The sequence below is a fragment of the Ambystoma mexicanum genome, chromosome 1q (assembly GCF_040938575.1).
Source record: "Ambystoma mexicanum isolate Mex_15411 chromosome 1q, UKY_AmexF1_1, whole genome shotgun sequence".
NCBI classification, from domain to species: domain Eukaryota; kingdom Metazoa; phylum Chordata; class Amphibia; order Caudata; family Ambystomatidae; genus Ambystoma; species Ambystoma mexicanum.
In genome coordinates, this window is record NC_090922.1 from 834,840,122 (window position 1) to 834,859,061 (window position 18,940).

General features: G+C 46.4%; 1 protein-coding gene across 3 annotated transcripts in view; it reads right to left on the reverse strand.

Annotated features, from left to right (window-relative positions):
- Positions 1-18,940, reverse strand: part of CEP350 (centrosomal protein 350) — a 2,433,119-nt gene that overhangs the window by 486,552 nt on the left and 1,927,627 nt on the right. For all 3 annotated transcript variants that reach the window (XM_069641456.1, XM_069641455.1, XM_069641457.1), the window contains one exon: positions 14,513-14,700. In XM_069641456.1, the coding sequence (XP_069497557.1) occupies positions 14,513-14,700 (188 nt within the window). The remainder of the gene's footprint in view (positions 1-14,512; positions 14,701-18,940) is intronic.

Consider the following 18,940-nt stretch of genomic DNA (forward strand, 5'->3'; position numbering starts at 1 on the left):
TTCGCTAAAAAGGCTTCAGTAAAAAAGCATTCTCTGAAATTTTCATTCATTAACATCACATAGATCCACTAAATAGAAAGGAGAGAGGGACAAAATCATGGTCTCTTCACACGTGGTGCAAAACCAGAAAACAAGGCCTATTTGCAAGCTCCCGGCGAAGATAACAATGTACCTTCACTTCCCTCAAAGTTCTAGAGAAGAGAACATCCAGCAAGGTCAAGTACAAAGGAGAGGTCTTGGCTGAAGGCATGTCTGATGAGAGATGGTAGACTAACTGGGCAAGTGGGCACTGGGCAGTAGTCTGACGTTCTCTGCACCTGGGTTCCGTTTGCTTACGTGCTGCTAGAATGTCCAAGGTTGGGGAAAATACCAACCAAGCGTGAGGTCCTATGCAATGATGAGCATACAATGTTGCAGGGGCCAATCTGCTGCTGTGATGCTGCTATAATCTGTATTATATGTAGGTAGAGGAAAGTTCAAAGATTGCCTGTCAGATGAGGGGCAGCCAATGTTGTTACTAACACAGAGACTATAACTAGATATGCTCATTTAACCAATCCCTCTGTTCGATAGGTTTTATTATTTGCCATTTAGAATGACGTCATAGCTGACATATGATGGATTGGATGTATAAAACTCTTTGCGGAAGTAAATACAGTGAGAGTGTGTACTACGATTTGTTGTTTGCCAGGTTTTCCTACATTATTTTGCCATATTCTTTGAGTCTGTCCTGTTATTTGGGTCTGTGATCATAAGAACACTCAAACGTTCTGCTGCACAAATCTGATGGTAGAACAACGAAGGGAGGAGGATGAAACATGTTCAAAAGCCCCTTCAAGAATTGTAAGACTAAGGGTATCTTAATATAATAACACTGTCCGGGGGGTTATATGTGTTAATTCCGCCGCAAAAATATTGCGATGCAAAAATATCGCCATATTTCTGCGGCGAAATTCACACATGGACCGTGCGGGGGGCACCCATGCAAACCCCCGCATGATTTTTTTAATGTGCGGGGGACATCCCCGCAACCCCTGCTCCCACATAATACCCCCCCCCCCCCAAAATATCGCCTAAGGTGAACCAAACGGCCATATCTACGGCGATATTTTTGTTGGGGATATTCTGTAGTGATACCATTCAGGGGTGCGCTTGATTATAAAGAGATCTGCCAAGTAACCTTTGACTGTATTTACATTAATACCCGATATGGACAGGGAGAAAAAGAATGATTGAACTGTAACGGTGGAGCACGACAATGGGTCCACCAGTTTATCTCTGTACCAGGGCTCAAACCTTTTCTAGCAACAAGCATTTGACTTGGTTGATTGATGTCTTGACAAGACATCACACCAAGAACCTCCTCTTAAAGATCCGAATCCCTGTACTTCAACTACTCAACATCCAAGCACGAACAGTGAGACTCCTGGTGCTGGGGTTAAGTGCTCTGACTAGGTCAATAGATCCAGGGATGACATAATAGCATCTCTAGCATAACTGGGTACCAGGCTCTCCGTGGCCAGTCTAGTGTGATCAGAATCATGGTTGTCCCGCTCCACTTCAACTTCCACAGCACCAAAGGAATAAGTGGAAAAGGTAACTGGTAGTTGGACATGTAAACCAGTTCGAACTACCAGGTTTTCACCAGCGCATCGCCCAGCAAGGACCCCTGTGGAAACTATCTGGAGCAAATGTTCTTGCATTTCCTGTTTGGGTTGGGTGCAATTTGGGGTCTCCCCCGCTTGGACAAGATCCTTTGCACAATCTCCCTGTTGAACACCCACTCAAGTCAACTCAACGTATCCACCTTCAAACTACCGGCGAGGTGCAAAGCTGCCACTGACACCCCTTTTTATATCAGCCAAAACCACAGGAACATGGTCTCCTTCACAGCTTGAGCAATCCCACATCACTCATTTTGTGGATGTAGTGCATGGCGGCAGTGTAGTGCACAAGGACCTGGACGATCAAAGGAAAGATTTCAATGTTAAATGTATTGCAAAGTTGATGTGGAAGGACCTGTGTGGGCCTTCCAACATTCTGCTCACTGAAAGATCCTGCAGATGAGCTCCCCGCCATTTCAAAAATGCATCCATGAAAAGGGTGGAATTGAGCCATGGCTGTTGGAACCCCTGAAGGAGGCTGGTCTGGAGGACTCCCAAAGCAGGTCTTGGGGGACCCACGAAAGCACCTGAATAACGTCCTTCGTGTCCCCTTCAAACTGGGACCACAGGCTTCTCAAAGACCGCTGTAGAGAAAGCATCTGCAGTCTTGCTTCCAAAACTATGAAGATGCAAGAAGCAATAGCATCCTCAAAAAATACTTGCAGGGCGTATCACTTTGGTTGGGAGAGTGCTACTCTGGGGTTTGAATGCTTGTCACTCTCTGGTGCTGGGAAAACCTTGTCACTCTCCAGAATCATAACTACCCCAATACATTGTAAAAGTTTTGAGGGGGGCAGAAAGACCTCTTTAGGTTGATGGAAACCTAATGTGTGAAGAAAATTGCACAGTATCAGCAAGTGCTGCAAGGCACTTCTCCAATTTGGTTCGCAAGAGCCAGTCGTCGAGGTATGGGAAGCATGTATGCCCTTTCTAAGAAGATGAAAAACAGCCACTGCTATAATCTTCATGAATGCTCTCAGGGCCGGAGTGAGGACAAATGGGAGCACTGTAAACTGGTGATGTGTACTTCCCACCACAAAACAAAGGTACTTTCAAGGTTTGGGGTGAATGGGGACATGGAAGTAAGCGTCCCACAATTCTAAACGTACCAACCAGTTCTGATGCGTTAAGGACTTTACGATTTGCGCCAGGGTGACCATCCTGAATTAGTCCTTTTGGAGGAGCATGCTGAAAAGTCTCAGGTCGAAAATGGGTCTGCAGCGTACATCCTCGTTTGGAATTAGGAGGAAAGAGGAATTACAGACTTCCTAACCACATCCTTCAGCAAGAGTGGAGTAAGTTCCTCAAGTAGGAACGGTTCTGGAGGAGGCAAAGGTAAAATGGGAGAAGACAGATGGGTTGGGTCCATGGGCGAAGAGGCGTTGGGTCTTTCTCAAAAAAGGCAGGCAGTATCCCTGCTCTACCCACTGGAAACCCCAGGTGTCGGAAGTTGTTTTTAACCATGCATCCTTGAAGAATCTGAGCTTGCCGCCCCCCACAGGGGACTCATGATGTGCTATTGAGTAACTTAGATGAGATTTGGAGCACGGGCTCCTGAGGAGACTAAGGCTGCAGGGTTTGGCTTCTGAGCTCCTCTGCCTTCAGGCCATCCAGAGAAGACCCTTTTCTGAAAAGGCTGCTGTTGCGCTTGGAAAGAAGTGGAAAGAAAGAGAAAGGCCTACATCTCCCTCTTTCAAAACAAGTTGTGGGGGTAGATAGGGGTAACACCCATAGTTCAATTTGTTTGTTTTGATTTCTTTAAATATCCAAAGGCCTTTATCCACCTTCATGCCAAAGAGATTGGAGTCATCAAATGGTATGTCTAATAAATTAGTCTGCACATCCTCAGTAAAGTTGGCGATGCACATGAAAGAATGTTTGTGCACAACTCTAGTTGTGCACAAGGTGCACCGAGGTGTCTGGCTCTACCACCAGGACGCTCATGACAGTGTCCTTGCCCTCCTGCTCTATTCTTTTGAGCAATGTTTGTTTACGATGGATGTGAAGGTTGGTTTACCCTGAACAGGCTTTATAATATTAAGCAAAGCAGCACTGAAAGGTTTGACTGGTTCCTCTGGGTCTTCAGATTTGAGTGGTTCTGTAATCCCACGGAAAATGACCTCCTTTGAAGAATATATTAAATTGAGGGTATTGTGGCGAGTCAGAATGAGGACATAGAATCTGAGAATATGATGGACTTTTGTTTATTCTAATAAAAATAGAACAACTAACTTTTCCAAGGTCAATGGGTAGTGCCTGTCTATCTTAATAATTAAGGTGCTCGTCAGTCAGTCTTGAATGTCCAAAAAGCAGTCCAAAGCTAGCCTAACTGACCTCCCCCCACTTAGAAACCTAACTTAGATCAGGAGAATGACTCCCTTTTCCTGAGGGTACTGCTAGTACCAGTCTTTAGTGTACAATTCGCAAATAGTTTCATGTGACTTCTAGTATTAGTCTCTGTAATTCCCTTAAAGGGTTGTTGCAATTCCTTTCTTCGTCGTGGTTGCCTTTTGGCTCTCTCTTAGTTGGTCTGGACTTTTGGTCATAAGCCTGCTCGTATCCCTCTGAGGGAATATCGTTTTCTTGGGTCCCATTGGTTTGTATTTGGCAAATGTCTGTAGAGCTTGAGCCCTCTCTTTCTCCTTAATAGTATTTTGTTCTGGTTCAGGATAGCACTTTGTTTCCCCTTTCCCCAGGATATTGGGTCCCACTGGTTCCCTCACTTTTTGTCCAGTTCCACCTTAAGGTTTTCTCTTCACTAGTGATATTCGTTTCTACATATTCGTGAGATTAACTCTGTTTCATATCTTCTACTGAGACGAGTTAACTTTGGGCGATACTTTTCTTTTGAATTACAATCTTGGTGCTCATTTGTCCTCACAGTTAAGTAAAGTAGAGACGGCTGTGGTATAACTCTCAAAAGAGAGTTAACTTTGAACTGAAGTCACTATAAAGACTGTAAATCAAGAGATAATTATTGTAATACCCTAGCAGGGTCCATGTTGGAAAGGAGCAGGGTTTACCAGCCTCTTTAAGCCATCTTTTGGCTCCCCTCCCCCCATCAAACCCCCTGGAGCCAGGTAAGCTATTTGTTAAGGTGAGCAGTGATTCCTGAGATGGGGTAGGGTGGGGTAGTTAGGTAAGCATGTGTGAATGCTTTGGTGTGTTGTTTGTTGGGCGATGACTGGAGGTGGTGGAGGACTTCCAAGAGACCAGAGGAGATGAGAGTGACTGGAGTGCAGATGCTATTGTTAAGGAGGGGGTCTGTGGAGTGTGCGTGAGAGAGAGGGAAGAGTGTGAGCAGTAGAGTAGGAGTAGGAGTAGCGGAGTAGAGTAGTAGTAGTGGCAGAGGTTGTAGTAGGTGGGAGTAAAGATAGTAGGCAGTGGGAGTAGCAGAGTAGCAGGTGAAGGAAATAAGTAGTTGAGTGGTAGTTGGTAGTAGAGGGGTGAGCAGGGCACCATAAGTAAAGGTAGTAAAGGAGTAGTGGTAGTAGCAGATTAGGAACACTAGTAGAGGGATAGTGGAAAGTGCGACAGTGGGTGTGCGAATAGGAGTAGTTATTGGCGTAGAGTGAAACAGAGTTTATAACCAGACGAATATTAATTACAGGAGTAAGAAAAGAAGATAGAAGGGTGGAGGTGGAAAGGACAGAGTGAAAGATTGGAGGGAAAGTGACATGGTGGGAGGAGAACAGTGTAAGGGACCAGTATAACAAAGGGTCAGGTGCGAAAGGGTCTGAAAGGAGTGAGCATGACGCTGTGTGAAATAAGGCACCATTTATTACTCCCTGAGACTACTAAGCAGGGATATGAGAGGGAAAGTTAGAAGATCTCTATGGAGTCAGATAGCCAACAACTTGGAGAAAACACGTGGATTCCAGCGAGTGAAAGACAGATAGGGGTTACCAATCATAGTGCTACTAGTGATCCTGATGAGGACGTCTGGGTTAGGGGGGTGGGGGACAATGCCGGGGTAGACCAGAAAGAGAGGGCCGGCCCTAGCGCCAAATATCATAAGCCCCGCTGGGTCCAGAGAGCTTTGCCACAAGAGATACGGATATCCCATCTGTAAAGATTTTTAATAAACACCCCCAGACTTGCTATTGGAGACAGCATGGTTCTTTGTGGCAGGCCACACTGTGACAAAGTAATAATGAAACAATATATATTTTTTTTAATGATCTCCTGTCTCATGTTAAGTTGAGTTGCTAAAGAAAATAGGAAGTGAGAAAAATTGTGCTGATGGCCCTGTATCTGCACACAGATGAAGCAGCATTGGAACAAGACAAAACCAATGAGAGGAGAAAAGTGCTACCGGCTGGCTGAAAAAAAGGGTTCAGGTGCTGACTGCATCGTCTGGGTTATTTCAAAGATGAGGAAATTGTGGGAGTAAGTTGTCCATTAGAAATGGGCCTACTAGAACACTTGAGTGCAGTTTCATGTGTTTCCATCAAAACTGCTTTATTAATATCCCGAGGATTCCGAGCATGCCAATGGGGATAGTTCAACAGCATGTGAATCTATGAAAGAGACAATGCTAGAGAAGAGCAAATGACTTACCTCTAAGTAATGTTCTTGCTGATTAACGTTCCTTCCACACATTCCTCATCTAGGCTACCCTACCCATAGAGCAACGATTCCTAAGAAACTTTTCCACCACCAGGGGGCACAGGGCCGCTCCATCCGACGCCTCTACGAGCCCTGCACCAGACAGGATGTGTGGTCCAGTATATAGCAAGACGTGGTGCTCCGTAACCTCAGTTTCTCCCTTTTTCCCCTAGCACCCTGATGCTGAGGGAATGTGGAACTGTTGGTGTACAGACTAACCGCCCAGAGGGGCAGGTAGGGAGGGTGATGAGGAATCTGTGGAAGGAACATTCATCAGAAACATTACCGAGAGGCAAGTAATTTTGTTATTTAAATGGATTCCTTCCTCCCACAGATTCCTCATCTATGATAGACTCACAAAGAGTACGTAAATCTGGAGGCGGGATGAGAGCAAGGACACCATCTACATCAGAAAACTCTGGAGGACCGCCCTACCAAAGAGGACGTCCTGGCCCGAGAGGGAATCTAAGCAGTAATGCTTAGCAAATATGTGCAGAGTTGCCCACATTGCGAACTGGCAGATGTCCAGGACAGAGCCTCCCTCTGCAGGGCAGAGGTGGCAGCCACTCCTCTGGTAGAATGGACTCTGTGCCTCTCATGGACATCTTTCTCAGCTAGATCATAGCATTCTGAGATGCAGAGAATGATCCACCCTCACAGTGTCTCTATAGTCACCGCCCTGCCAGCATGAGCCCTGGCGTAACCAATGAAAAGCTGGTCATATTTCCTGGCTTCTCTTGTCTGAGAGACGACGTAGCTGAGGGCCCACAACGGGTCGAGTCAATGGAATCATTGCTCTGCCATAGAAGGTTGAGGTGGAGGAAAAAACACAAGAATATGGTTCTTTTGAGAGAGATTAAAATCTGAGTTCACAAACCAGTGTGGAGGAAATTAGTTATACAAACCCTGCAAGAACAGCATGACAGTGGGGATTGTGAAGAACAAGCCCTGTTCCGTGGACCTCTTGAAAACCAAAAAACAGAGACATATCCCTTAACAGTGCCAATCTACAAGCCCAGTTGGGCTAAGGACAACAATAAAAACCAAAACAGGGGATTACGGACAGGGTAAAGGGTCCAGATCCCTTTTGCGGCACAACGCTGAACATGTAAGCCATCTGCAGGTATAAATAGACCTCGTTGCAGGTCTCGGAGCAGAGAGAAGCACATCAAGGACGTTGTCTGACAAGTCCCACTCTTTGTATCTCAGCATCTCAGTAGCCAAGCATGAAGGTTCAGGCTGCTGAAGTTCGAGTGGAGAACCCTGCTCTCCAATTGTCGAATCTTCTCAGAAAGTGCTGAAGAGGGTAAATGGACATCTCCAGCAGCTACGGATACCACATCCTCTGGACCCAGTCCTGAGTGATCAAGATCAACATGGTACCGAAAAGGCACAATCTCGTCGGAGCTAGCAGAATGACAGGGATCGCCAAAAACATAAAAAGGAGGTTGAATGTCCATTCTACCATCTGTGAGTCCCCCCAGAGCTCGCTCCCTGACAAGGACATTCCCTGGAGAACTATCACTTCCTGTTCACACTAAAAGCGAAAAGATCTAGTTGAGGAGTTGCACCAAAAGAAGAACATCGTCTCTAGAACTTCATGGCAGTGCTCCCACTCATGGGAGGCCAGAACTGTCTACTCAAGGCATCAGCTGTGAGATTCTCGCTTCCAGCCAGATGAGCGCCATCAGAGAGAGGCCATTCTCCAGAGCCCACAACCACAGTTGCATTGCTTCTCTGCATAGAGGCCAGGACCCCACACCACCTTGTTTGTGGAGGTAGTGCATGGCTACTGTTTGGTCTGTCAGGATCAGCATAGTCTTGAGCTTCACAGAGGAAGGCGACCCCCATCACCTGGGGCCAGCATGTACAAAACAACGTGCCTCTGAGCTGGCCCACCATGCAAGATCCTGATCCACATAGCTCGAAACCAGCAGATAGTAGGACGTGTGGCCCTGAAATTGCGATTATTGACAACAGAGAGGCGATCTCCATGAGGCCCAGTAGGCAGAGAAAGGCTGAGGCAGGGGGTTGTTCCTGGAATTGGAGGACACTGACCATCCGAAAGACGTTTGCCAGTTTGTCCTTGGGTGGGAATGCTCTGCCCAGGCGAGTGTCCAAGACTGTTCCAATACATCAGAGACTGGGATGGTGAAAACAGACTTTTTGAAGTTCAGGGAAAACCCCAAGCTGTACAATAGAGTGCATGTACAGAGCAGGTGCTCAGACACTAGGTCTGGGGAGTGAGCACGGACAAACCAGTGCTCCAGGTAGGGTAAGACATGAATGCCATGCCTCCTCAAACGAGCCACCACCACTGCAAGCAGCTTGATAAAAAACCCTGGGAGCCAAAGAAAGAGAGGCAGGACTTTGAACTGGTAGTGATGCTGGCACACCACAAACCTCTTGTACATCCTGTGCTTTTGATGAGGGGCATTTGATAGGTGATACAGATGAAGGGCTTGCAGGACCTGGGCAAAAGATCCAGTTTTGGATACAAACCCCATTCCTCCTTCGGTACCAGAAAGTATATGGAATACCAACCCCAGCCTCATTCCGAAGGCAGCATCAGCTCTAGTGTGATTTTTGAGAAATGCTGAAGGATCTCCTCCAAGAGGGTGGAGTTCTGGGGCAAGGATTTGGAGTGAGGGCCATGGTATGGGTGACAGTGCATGAAAGGAGACCATACCCTGTTGAATGACCTGCAAGGCCCAACCCAAGCATCGGGAGGGGTATTGGACCATGCTGAGCTGAACAGGGAGAGCTCCCGACCCCACAGGGGATTTGTGGAAGAGAATCTAAGAGTGAGCACCTTGGCGCTGAGGGGACCGTAGCCGCTGCTCCTCCTCTCAGCGCATCTCTACCCGTTCCCCTCGGGAATCACCTGCCTTGTAGTCTCCTCTGGATTGTTTGACCTCAACCTCACAGGACATTGTGGCTGAGGGAAAAAAATCTTTGACCTCTTGCAGATGATTCTTCTGCTTCTTAATTATCGTATGCGTGGGCGGACGATGGAGAGGATGCTGTACGGCCAGACCCAAGGACTTCGCCATAACCTTTGATGACTGGGGCTTTTTGTCTTCAGGGAGTCATTAGCTTTAGCCACAAACAGGTGCTGCCCAAAAAAGGCTTGTCCAAAGGCTTAACCTGGACATTATGTGGCAAGCCAGATCTCCTCATCCAAGAGCAATGCCTTACCACTGTACTTGTGGCCATCGATCTGCCGACACAATCAGCCGTGTTTAGCCACAACTGCATATCTGACAAGAGGCTTCCCCGTCATCATTGACAATAGACAGAAAGCCCTGCCTCATCTCCCCCTCAGGGTTGTGATCAGTGCATTGGCCACTCTGGACCAAAGACCGAAAGAGAATTTTGCATGGGTACTAGAGGTGTTAATTGCACAAAGGACGAGACAGCCAAAAGCAAAATCTTTCTTCCCCCAGGCGTCCAGCCTTACTCTCCCTGTCAGGGGGAAAGAAGGAAAGGTGGATGACTTCAGGTACGCAGTCACAGCCTGTGCCACTATGCTCTCTGGGGAGGCATGAGTCGACAAGAAGGATGGATCCGAGTGGACAGGACAATGCTTCCTAGCCAACTCCCAGTCAACGTCCGGTGTAGAGTTGGGGCCTCTCCCACACTTCTAGCACAGGGGCCTGAACTGCTTCATTGAACGGTAGCAGGGTTTTCCCTTTTGTGCCTTCATTCAGGATGTCCATCAATTCGAATTGAATCTTGGGTCTGGATGGAGCAGATATGCCCAGGTTATCAGCCGCTTTAGCCATCAGTTTCTGAAAAGATGCCGTAGGATTACCAGGATTGGAGGCTGGAACAATGTCCAGTTTACGGGAAGTGTCCAGACCACTGACCTCTTGGGGATCCGAGGCCAGCCCCCTGCACATCTTCACCTTCCTCATTGAACTCCACTGAGAAGTTCCCTTTCTTCCCTGGAGACAAAAGGTTCTAATCAAAAAGGGCACCTGGTAGACCCCATCTTCAACATAGAGGTCATACATCCAAGACAAAGGGTTTCAAAGGAAGAGTAGCATATTCCAGAGAGACACCGATGGCCACAGTGCCCATCGGCGTCGAGGACTAAGTGTGAACCGGAGCCAAGACCTCCATGACGAATGGGGTGCGGGGTGGGGAGGTCCTGACGGTGCTGGAGAACATAGTCCCTCTTTGGGTCCAGGCTGGAGGCCGTAGGGGTGCAGGAGTGATCACCAGGGTGTACCCTGCGAAGCCCAAGATATGCAGTGTTGCCATTCCTCCGGGGTGGAGGATTGGGACGGAAAGGGTAACTGAGCCGTATTTCTCTGGAACGGTGGTTGTTCATTTCTGGAGAGGAAAATGAATGTCAGCAGGAGGCTCCACTTGGGGAACAGGATATCTTGCATGGATTCTTCTTCTAGTCCATCTACTTTTCCTTGCGTTGGTGGCAACCTCGTCTCACTTTGGTGTGCATCACCGTGCGACCTCGAATGAGACCGCTTGACTTCAACCTTCGTCTTGTAGACAAAAGTGAAGATCTTCGCCGCCCATTCCCGGAGGGCATTCGGATGCATGGACTGGAACAACCCACAATCCTGGGTGTCGTGCTCCCTGTCCAATGTGACCATTGACAGGTGAGCCCACTATCCAACTATCATCCTACGTGTGGCGGAATGCGAGACCTCACAGTGAGACACTCCCCTTGTGGGGACAAGGACTCCTGTTCCATGATGGAACTGCCTAACCCCTTACCTTTGAGACCATGCAATCTTCGAGATCTTCCAAGAACCAACCTCAGGAGACTACTGTCTGTTATTGCAATACTCCCTTCTTTCCTTATATAACACATGGCAATACCAACACAAGGAGGAACACACAGTGTGATCATAACTCTTCTCCCAAAAGTACTGAGAAGAGGAAGACTGAAGGAGTGATGCAAACTACTCCTTTCCCAAGTCTAGACAGTACTAAGAAGAGGTGGCCACAAGGAAGCATGAAGAATAACTAATCAATAAAGAAGAATATTCTGGAGGACCCAGCTACAGGCCATAAAAAGCTAGAGGGGACTTATGAGAAGAAAACCTGGCATGCAGCCTGTCAACCGCGGGAGGTTTAAGCCTGGAAACAAAGAAGTGAGCAGGAGAAGCTAGTCGTGAGGATGTTGTGGAAGGCTCGGAAGAACTCTCTGTCGTGGAGTTGAGGCCTGGCCTATACAGAAGCTGGAACAAGACTAACAGTGGTATGACCGTGCGGTCCAACTACGCAGACACCAAACGGCCCAATAAGCCACGGAGCCAACACAGTGCAGCAGGCAGTAGAGAGAGAGAGAGAGAGACGCAGGGATCGTTCAGAGAGAAGATGTGAGACCAACACCCTGGGAAGAGCCGGTGATATGCCGCCACGAGAAAGAAGGTAACGGGAGTCACGGGAGGGGTTTGGCCAATACTGAAGAGTACTTTGGTAGTAATCTCCCAATTACCGAGAAGGTATTAAGAGTGAAGAACTCCTTCAGAGTAATATCCCTCGTTACAGTGACGATAGAAAAGATATCAAGGCTGAAGAGTGCCCCAGGAGTATTCTCCCTCAGAGTAATTGCCTAAGGAATATCAAAATCAAAAGTCACCAGAGGAGTAATCCACATCCTCAGAGAAATTGTGGAATTGACTACCAAAGCCAGAGCCGTTTCGGAAGGGATCTCCCTTGTTACAAAGGCCAGGACAAGAAAATCCAGGAATATATAAATCACTGAAGAAGAAACATTGTTGGACATTTAACCAAGTCCAGAGAAGTCAGTGGGACGAGTTACAAAGACGTATCAAAGTTATTGTCAGAGACTCTTAGAAGTCAGACTTTTAGACTGCCCCCGTTCCAGAATTAGGGAGTCATTCTCCTGGTTACCTTTTTTTCTTCCTGAATACCCTTTGGTAAGTGGTAGGAACATTTTTGGACCGAGGACAGATGCTTTAGTTTGACAATCCCCCCCCTGGCAACGAGCACCTGAGTTAGAATTCAGTCAGGTAGGGCAATCCCTTTAGTTGTAGGGAAGAAAGGTCCTTTTCCTTTTTGCTGAATAAAAACCTTGAGTTGAAGTGACTCCTCCTTCTGACTCACCACACCAAGCAGTAAAGGCAAATCCATAACGGATCAGATACTGACATCTTCCATCTGTAATCCACGCACGGTTTGAAACCTCAAGGCCTTCACAGGGTTGGGCATGGCATCAAAGAAATTCAATAAGCTCGACAAACGTGTTCCCGAAGCAAATAGAATGCACAGAAAAAGAAACTGAGGTCACGAGGTGTGACGCCTCAAAATATATTGGCCCAAAACATCATGTCTGGTGCATAGAGGGATCAGACAGAGCAGACAGGGAGCCGTGCTGCACCCCTTTAATGGCGGAAAAGCTTCAGGAGAACAGCTGTGCTGTGGATAGGATTATCATAGATGAGGAATCTATGGGAGAAGGAATCCATTAGAATATTGCAATTCTCTCTATATGGGTCAGTCCTAACATCTAAAATTGCAAGATGCATACTAAACCTCAAGCCTTACGAACAGATCAGCCCCGCTCTAAAAACACTCAGCTGGTTACCCATCAATAGTAAAATAGAACTCAAAATCCTAAACATTACCCACAAGACCACCCACTCCTCTATCCCCTCATGTCTCCAATCATTTCTTAAGCTCGACGTACCACAAAGATACCTACGGGAATCAAATAAGACTAAACTACTCTCAAATTTTGGTGCAAAAAATACTGAAGAAACCTTTCTTTTCCATTGCCCGACCCCTATGGAACAAACTACCAGACTACAAGAATCCAAATTCAAGACGTCAAAACAATATCCAAAGACTGGTACACTCACTGCCAATGTTTGATCACAAACCTAGCACACCACCTACCTCTACTTTCTCCCAACACTTTACCTGCATGGCTCCATTCCCTTCTTTATATGTACACCCTCTTGCTCAACTAAATAAGCAGCTAGATACCCCAGACACCCTTCCCTACTCCCCATCCTTAGTCTTGGGTAAACGTTTTCCCCACCACCCCTTCTCTCTCTCCTCTCCCATCTCCTTTTTCCAAAATAGCACTTACCGGATATGCTCTTTCAGACCCCATACCACTTTTACCACTGCAGTAAACTGCACTTCCTTTCATTCCAAACCTTCCCTCCCGTTCATTGCTCCTCTCCCTGCCCACCTACTCCCAACTCAGTCCTCTATGTCTCCTTAGCAATTCTGGAACCCAATTTGGTGCCTTGAGTATTTGCTTACCACCCCTAATTAAATGTACATGGTTTTACATCCTGGCTGTGACCAGATGACGGCACCCAGAAACACTTGTGTGATCTGGCGCCTGTATATAAAAGACACCAATAAAAAATACCCAATCACAACCAGAGAAAACAAGGCACAGTTGCATAGATAATGGATTCAACGTCACCAGAAGCTCAGTTTCAAAAGCCTCAAGAAGACAACACTTCCTGCAAGCCAAGATGGCTACAACTTGTACAGCCAATATAATAAAAGTGCGTTGCTTAAAACCATACATAGTATATCTGTCTGGTTTAGGCCTCTGAGCCAAGTAGACAAAAGGAACTTATTGTTAAGCCCCACCTTTAAAGGCCATATGGGACCCCAAATGATCACAAAAATGTAACAGTTGCATTCCCAGTGAAACCTGTATGGATTTCTCTGGGCAACATAGCACAATATGAGAAAAGTACAAAAAGGGCAGAAGGATCACAAAAGGGGAAATAAAGCGGACTTTCGTCTTTACACCAACATATGCTGCTTTGCAACATTACCATCCCATAGGATGGAATGTCTCCTAAGTATGATGCAGGAGTATTCACATTTTATTCACTTCAACTAAGAAGTATTCTCCGTTTATTACAGTGGCACATATCTACTTGCTTTTCAGTAATACTCTGCTTCTACTGTTGATAGCCTCTTCCCATTACATCTGTAACTGCAAGTTATTTCCATTACACCTGCATTATTGTATCCCTTCTCTAATTCACCTCTAGCATCTGAGTTTCCCCGACCTCCCTCTATGCATGCAACTAGTTTAATTTCACCCAGTTGACCTCCAAATCCAATATCTTCCCTTTCTAAGTTTCTCATTCAATTTCCCACTCAAAGAAGATAATCTTCTGTAGTCTCACACTCTCACTTTACCTCTACTGTCTTCCCTGTCCCCAGCACTCTTCATTATTCTCTTCAATTTTCTTTCATAGACTTACAGGTTTATTGGTTGCAGAGCGAGGTGTGGATTTGTGCGAGGAAGCAAGGTCTTCGGTAATGGCACTCTCTTCAAGGTTCTCCCTGCCATCATGGATGCTTTCAACCGGGAGGCTAACAAGCTCCTCTGGGACTGAGCTCTCACTGTGCAGGTGGGGGGAACAAGGGGCAGGTGACTCCCTCTCACTTCCTATTTTGGTTAGAGAAAAGGAAATATTGCAGTGCAAGTATATGTAGAATATTACATTTAAAATCTCAGTTTTGGTAACAGGAATACTTTAATGTTTACAGGTGCAGGACCCAAAACATGACTTTTAATGTTTCAATGTTGATCTTTGAGCAAATGAAACAATTAACACCCACTGTAGTATGGCTGTCAATCAGTTTATGTCAAAACAGAAGATTAATAAACAGTTACATAAAAATAACAGTACGCATTGCTAGATTTCAAAGAACAAAGCTATTGTATATTTTCATCATGTAATGAACCCACTTTCATAAAATGCAGTTCAGGGGAATGAAAAATAATGAATATATTTTCTGTAGCACATTATATTATTAGCATAATAATGGAATGATTAAAACACCAGTATTACTCAAAACAATTACGTTCAATGCCCCTATGTAAGTATATATCATAACACACCACTGAAAATAAAGTGCATTAGCATAAATCCAAGTGTTCAACATAGCCACAGTTTCCATGCTAGCTAAAAGATGGTGGTGGGGGTCAGAGGGACAGGTCACATTAGTGGTTCAAAATACAAATTCGCAATGGAATGAGATGTTTTATGCAAGGGGAAGAAAAGCGAAAAGTGTGGAAACACCTCTAATGCTGCACTATGACCAAAACATGTGTAATTGTAAATTTCAATGCAATGCCAATTTCCATTAGCTATAATAAGTGTAAAAGTGACTTCTTAGGACTACCCGACCTTCGAATCAAGACTGCCACTCTTCAGTGGGTTGCCTGATACCTTTCTCGTCTGTCCTTTCACCATCTTATGAAACACAAGTGACCCCTCTTTTTCAGCCACGTTCCTGTTGGTGCCCCCAAAGGCTTGGTCTGTGGCCACCAACTATTCACTCATTACACCTGTTCCCCAGGGCACCTCTTTTCAGACAAAGTGCAAGTCTCCTCCATCCTCACTCCCTATGCTTGCTTAGCTGCTTGTCTCTCTATGATCCTTCGCTGGCTCATTTTTAATTCCTCCAAGACCCAAGTAATCTACATTCCTGCCTCCCATGCCCCTCTCACCTATTTAATTTCCAACTGATTTACTTTCATAACCTTTACTAAGGTGCGCAACTTGGGGACCCTTTTTGATTTTGAATCTAACCTTCTCCACTTCATTCATTCAACCTCGAATGTGGCAAGGATAAACCTGCTTAACATCAGGAAAATCCATCCACTCTTGCACCTCTGTGTGGCCTCCACCTCTACTCCTCTACCCCACTTGATAAAGTACTCAACTCCACCACGAACACTCTTTATAATCTTTCATGCTCTTCGCCCACCTCCAAACAATGCCTTTATGACAGTTGGCTATCTGTGAAACACTTGATTCCTCTTCAAATGTCCACTGTTTGTTTTCAAAGGCCTACACAAGCTTGAACCCTCCCCACTTACCCAGCCAACACTTTCTCCCACTTCTCTCCTTCACGCATCCTACATTATAACCTCTGAGCCTCCCAACCACCATGAGTTTCCTATTTCTTCCTCTCCTTCTCCCGTCTTGTCGCATACTACTGAAACTATCTAACTGCCCAATGGTAAAAATGCTGCTACTATCCAGTCCTTTAAAGCTGAACTGAAGCTTCACCTCCTAAAACAATCAGCACCCTCCACTAACTACCACAATACTGCCCCCTCCCTGACTGAACTGCATGAAATCCCATTGTACTTAATATCCTGTACATGGTCATCATACTACTGTGTCTTGTGCCAGCATTGTGTAGGATAGATTCCTCCCCATCCACTGATCAGTTGGGCACTAGCGTTCCTGCACATGATGCACTTAAAAAGGTAAACCTACAATTTTTTTTAAATGTTTGTATTAATGTCATTTGGTTACACATTAAACCTTTCACACAATTACCTACAATGGGGTAGTTTTGTATCTGGTCAAAGCACCCCGTAACCTCAAGTCCCTGCCTGGCTTTGGGGATGAAGAGTGGAGCAGCCAAATTGGCCAGGTACCCCTCTAAATCAGAGGAGACTACGATCCCGAGACGCACTGTTTCCACTCAAGGCAGGGTACACTCACAAGACCTACAACCCCCAGAAACCAGTCAACATTTCAACTACTCTGATCAACAAGGTCCCAAAGAGAGTCCAAGCTAGACCCAAAAACACAAGCATATAGAAAGACATCTCCATTCAAGCCAGGTCAAATGACCCAAGCAAGAAAAGCATGACCTAGGTCACAAGTACAGGGCAACCCAGCAGGAGGAGGTTGTAGGAGAAGAAGGTGAAAGAAGGAACCTAGTGAAAAGCAGCTGTGGAGAGGAGATGCTGGTTAAGAGAATGGAGGATCTGGAAAACCTGTAAGATTAGAAAGTAAGGCGATTGGGTACAGGAGTTACCAACAGATCTGGAGTTGGAGCTACAGAAAGTTTGATAGATGAGATACAGGGCCTCCCCCAAAATGCGCAGGTCAAAGGCGGGGTGGGGGAATCGGGAGCCCTGCAAAAAGTCGCCCCTCTCCATCTCAATTCCTGTTGGTTTACACCCTCACTAGTCCAGGCATCCTTAGTAGGAGTTGGTGGTATTGCCATGTGACATCTGTCTGTTTGTTCTTCCTTATACTACATGTGTTATCCCCGAGTCGATAACTAACTTACTCCCAGGAACTTCCAACTTTCCCTCTCCTAGGCCCATCAGTGTTCTAACGTAGTTTGAGATGGTGCCTCCTTCCACTCTGGTACACTTGCTTGGCACTCACATGTGGTGTCACCTGACCCTCTCCTACACTGGATCCCCAAGATGTTCAACTTCAGACCCCGTCCGTATCCCTCCACGGTTAAACTCTGCCTTCCTACCTCCACCCTTTGATCTTCCACTTCTACGGCCTCTACCACTACCACCTCTCTCCTCTCACTAACACACACTACTACTGCCACTACCTCTTACTACAATCTCACTCCCACTACTACTCCACTACTCCCACTCCCGCTACTGCTACCTCCACTTCCAGCCACTACCATCTTCCTCCTACATTATCACTACTACACTTTGTCTTCACACTCATGCCCAACTACTCCACAGACCCCTCTCTCCCGCACGCTCCTCCTCCTCCTCCTCCTCCTCCTCCTCTGGTCTCTGAGACATCCTCCTCCAACTCCTGTCCTCACCAACAATAACCCACACCTAAGCCATCCTTAGCCTACCATTTAAATATCTCCATCCCTCCCAGGATTGTCCAGTAACCTACCTAGTTTGAATCAGTGACACATAAGAGGGTTATGGAGAGACTTTAAAGGGGCCTGTAGGCACGCCTATTTTACACGCAGTCCTGCCACATTTCTAACATGTGTCATGCACCGGCCCATAAGGAAATGTTGTTTAAGGCCGTCTTGCAGGTCTATCTTTATTTTATGTATCCCTGGTGGGCTAGTGGGGTTGTTACAATCTTCCTGGAGGCATGGCTTTATTAAAAAAGAATCCCTGGTAGTTTTAGTGGGTTTTGATTACTACGGCCTCCGTGAAGGCCTTTCATGGATGAAAAATCCTGATGGCTTAGTGGCTTGTGTACATGTTTGCTGTGCGCGAGGTGACGATCCTTTAGATAGCATCACTTCTCTGCATGGGAGAATCCCTTCCATGAGGCTAGGGAGGTGAGGCCCCTAACCAATAGTCCCCGCAGTGGTGGTAACATGTGGGAGGATCTCATAGGGCGGGACTACTCTCCGGGGACTAAGGATGTGATTGGGAGGCATGGCCCCTTAAACCGCAACCCTGCAGACTGATGCTAATGCCCGAATCTTCCACTCATAAGCTAGTTCAAAACGATGTGTTATTTTGAAATATCAAACCATCCTGATGTCATAGGTACAGGGACGAAGAAGCACTTGAGAACGGTACAATTGAGCGAGATGAAGGCTCAATAAGCTGCTGTCAATTGGACCGATGTTACGCTGAGGCCATACCTGCTATTTAAATTGAACAGCAAAGAAAGACCGTGCTCTTCGTCATCCTCTGACCCATCCAGCGATGACCCGTGTTGTTCTGGCATGCTGAGAGCTGTTGTATGTACGTCCAGAAGAAGAACCCGGCAACTGAAGTGGCCGCAGCAAAGCTCATACAATTGGACTTCAGTTTTAGGAGACTGCATCAAGGCACATCTCCAAAACGAAAGGGAGAAGCAGCAGGACAGCCAAGAAGGATCTTGCCAGTTTGGTGGGAACCAGCGTAGTGAACCTGGAGAGAC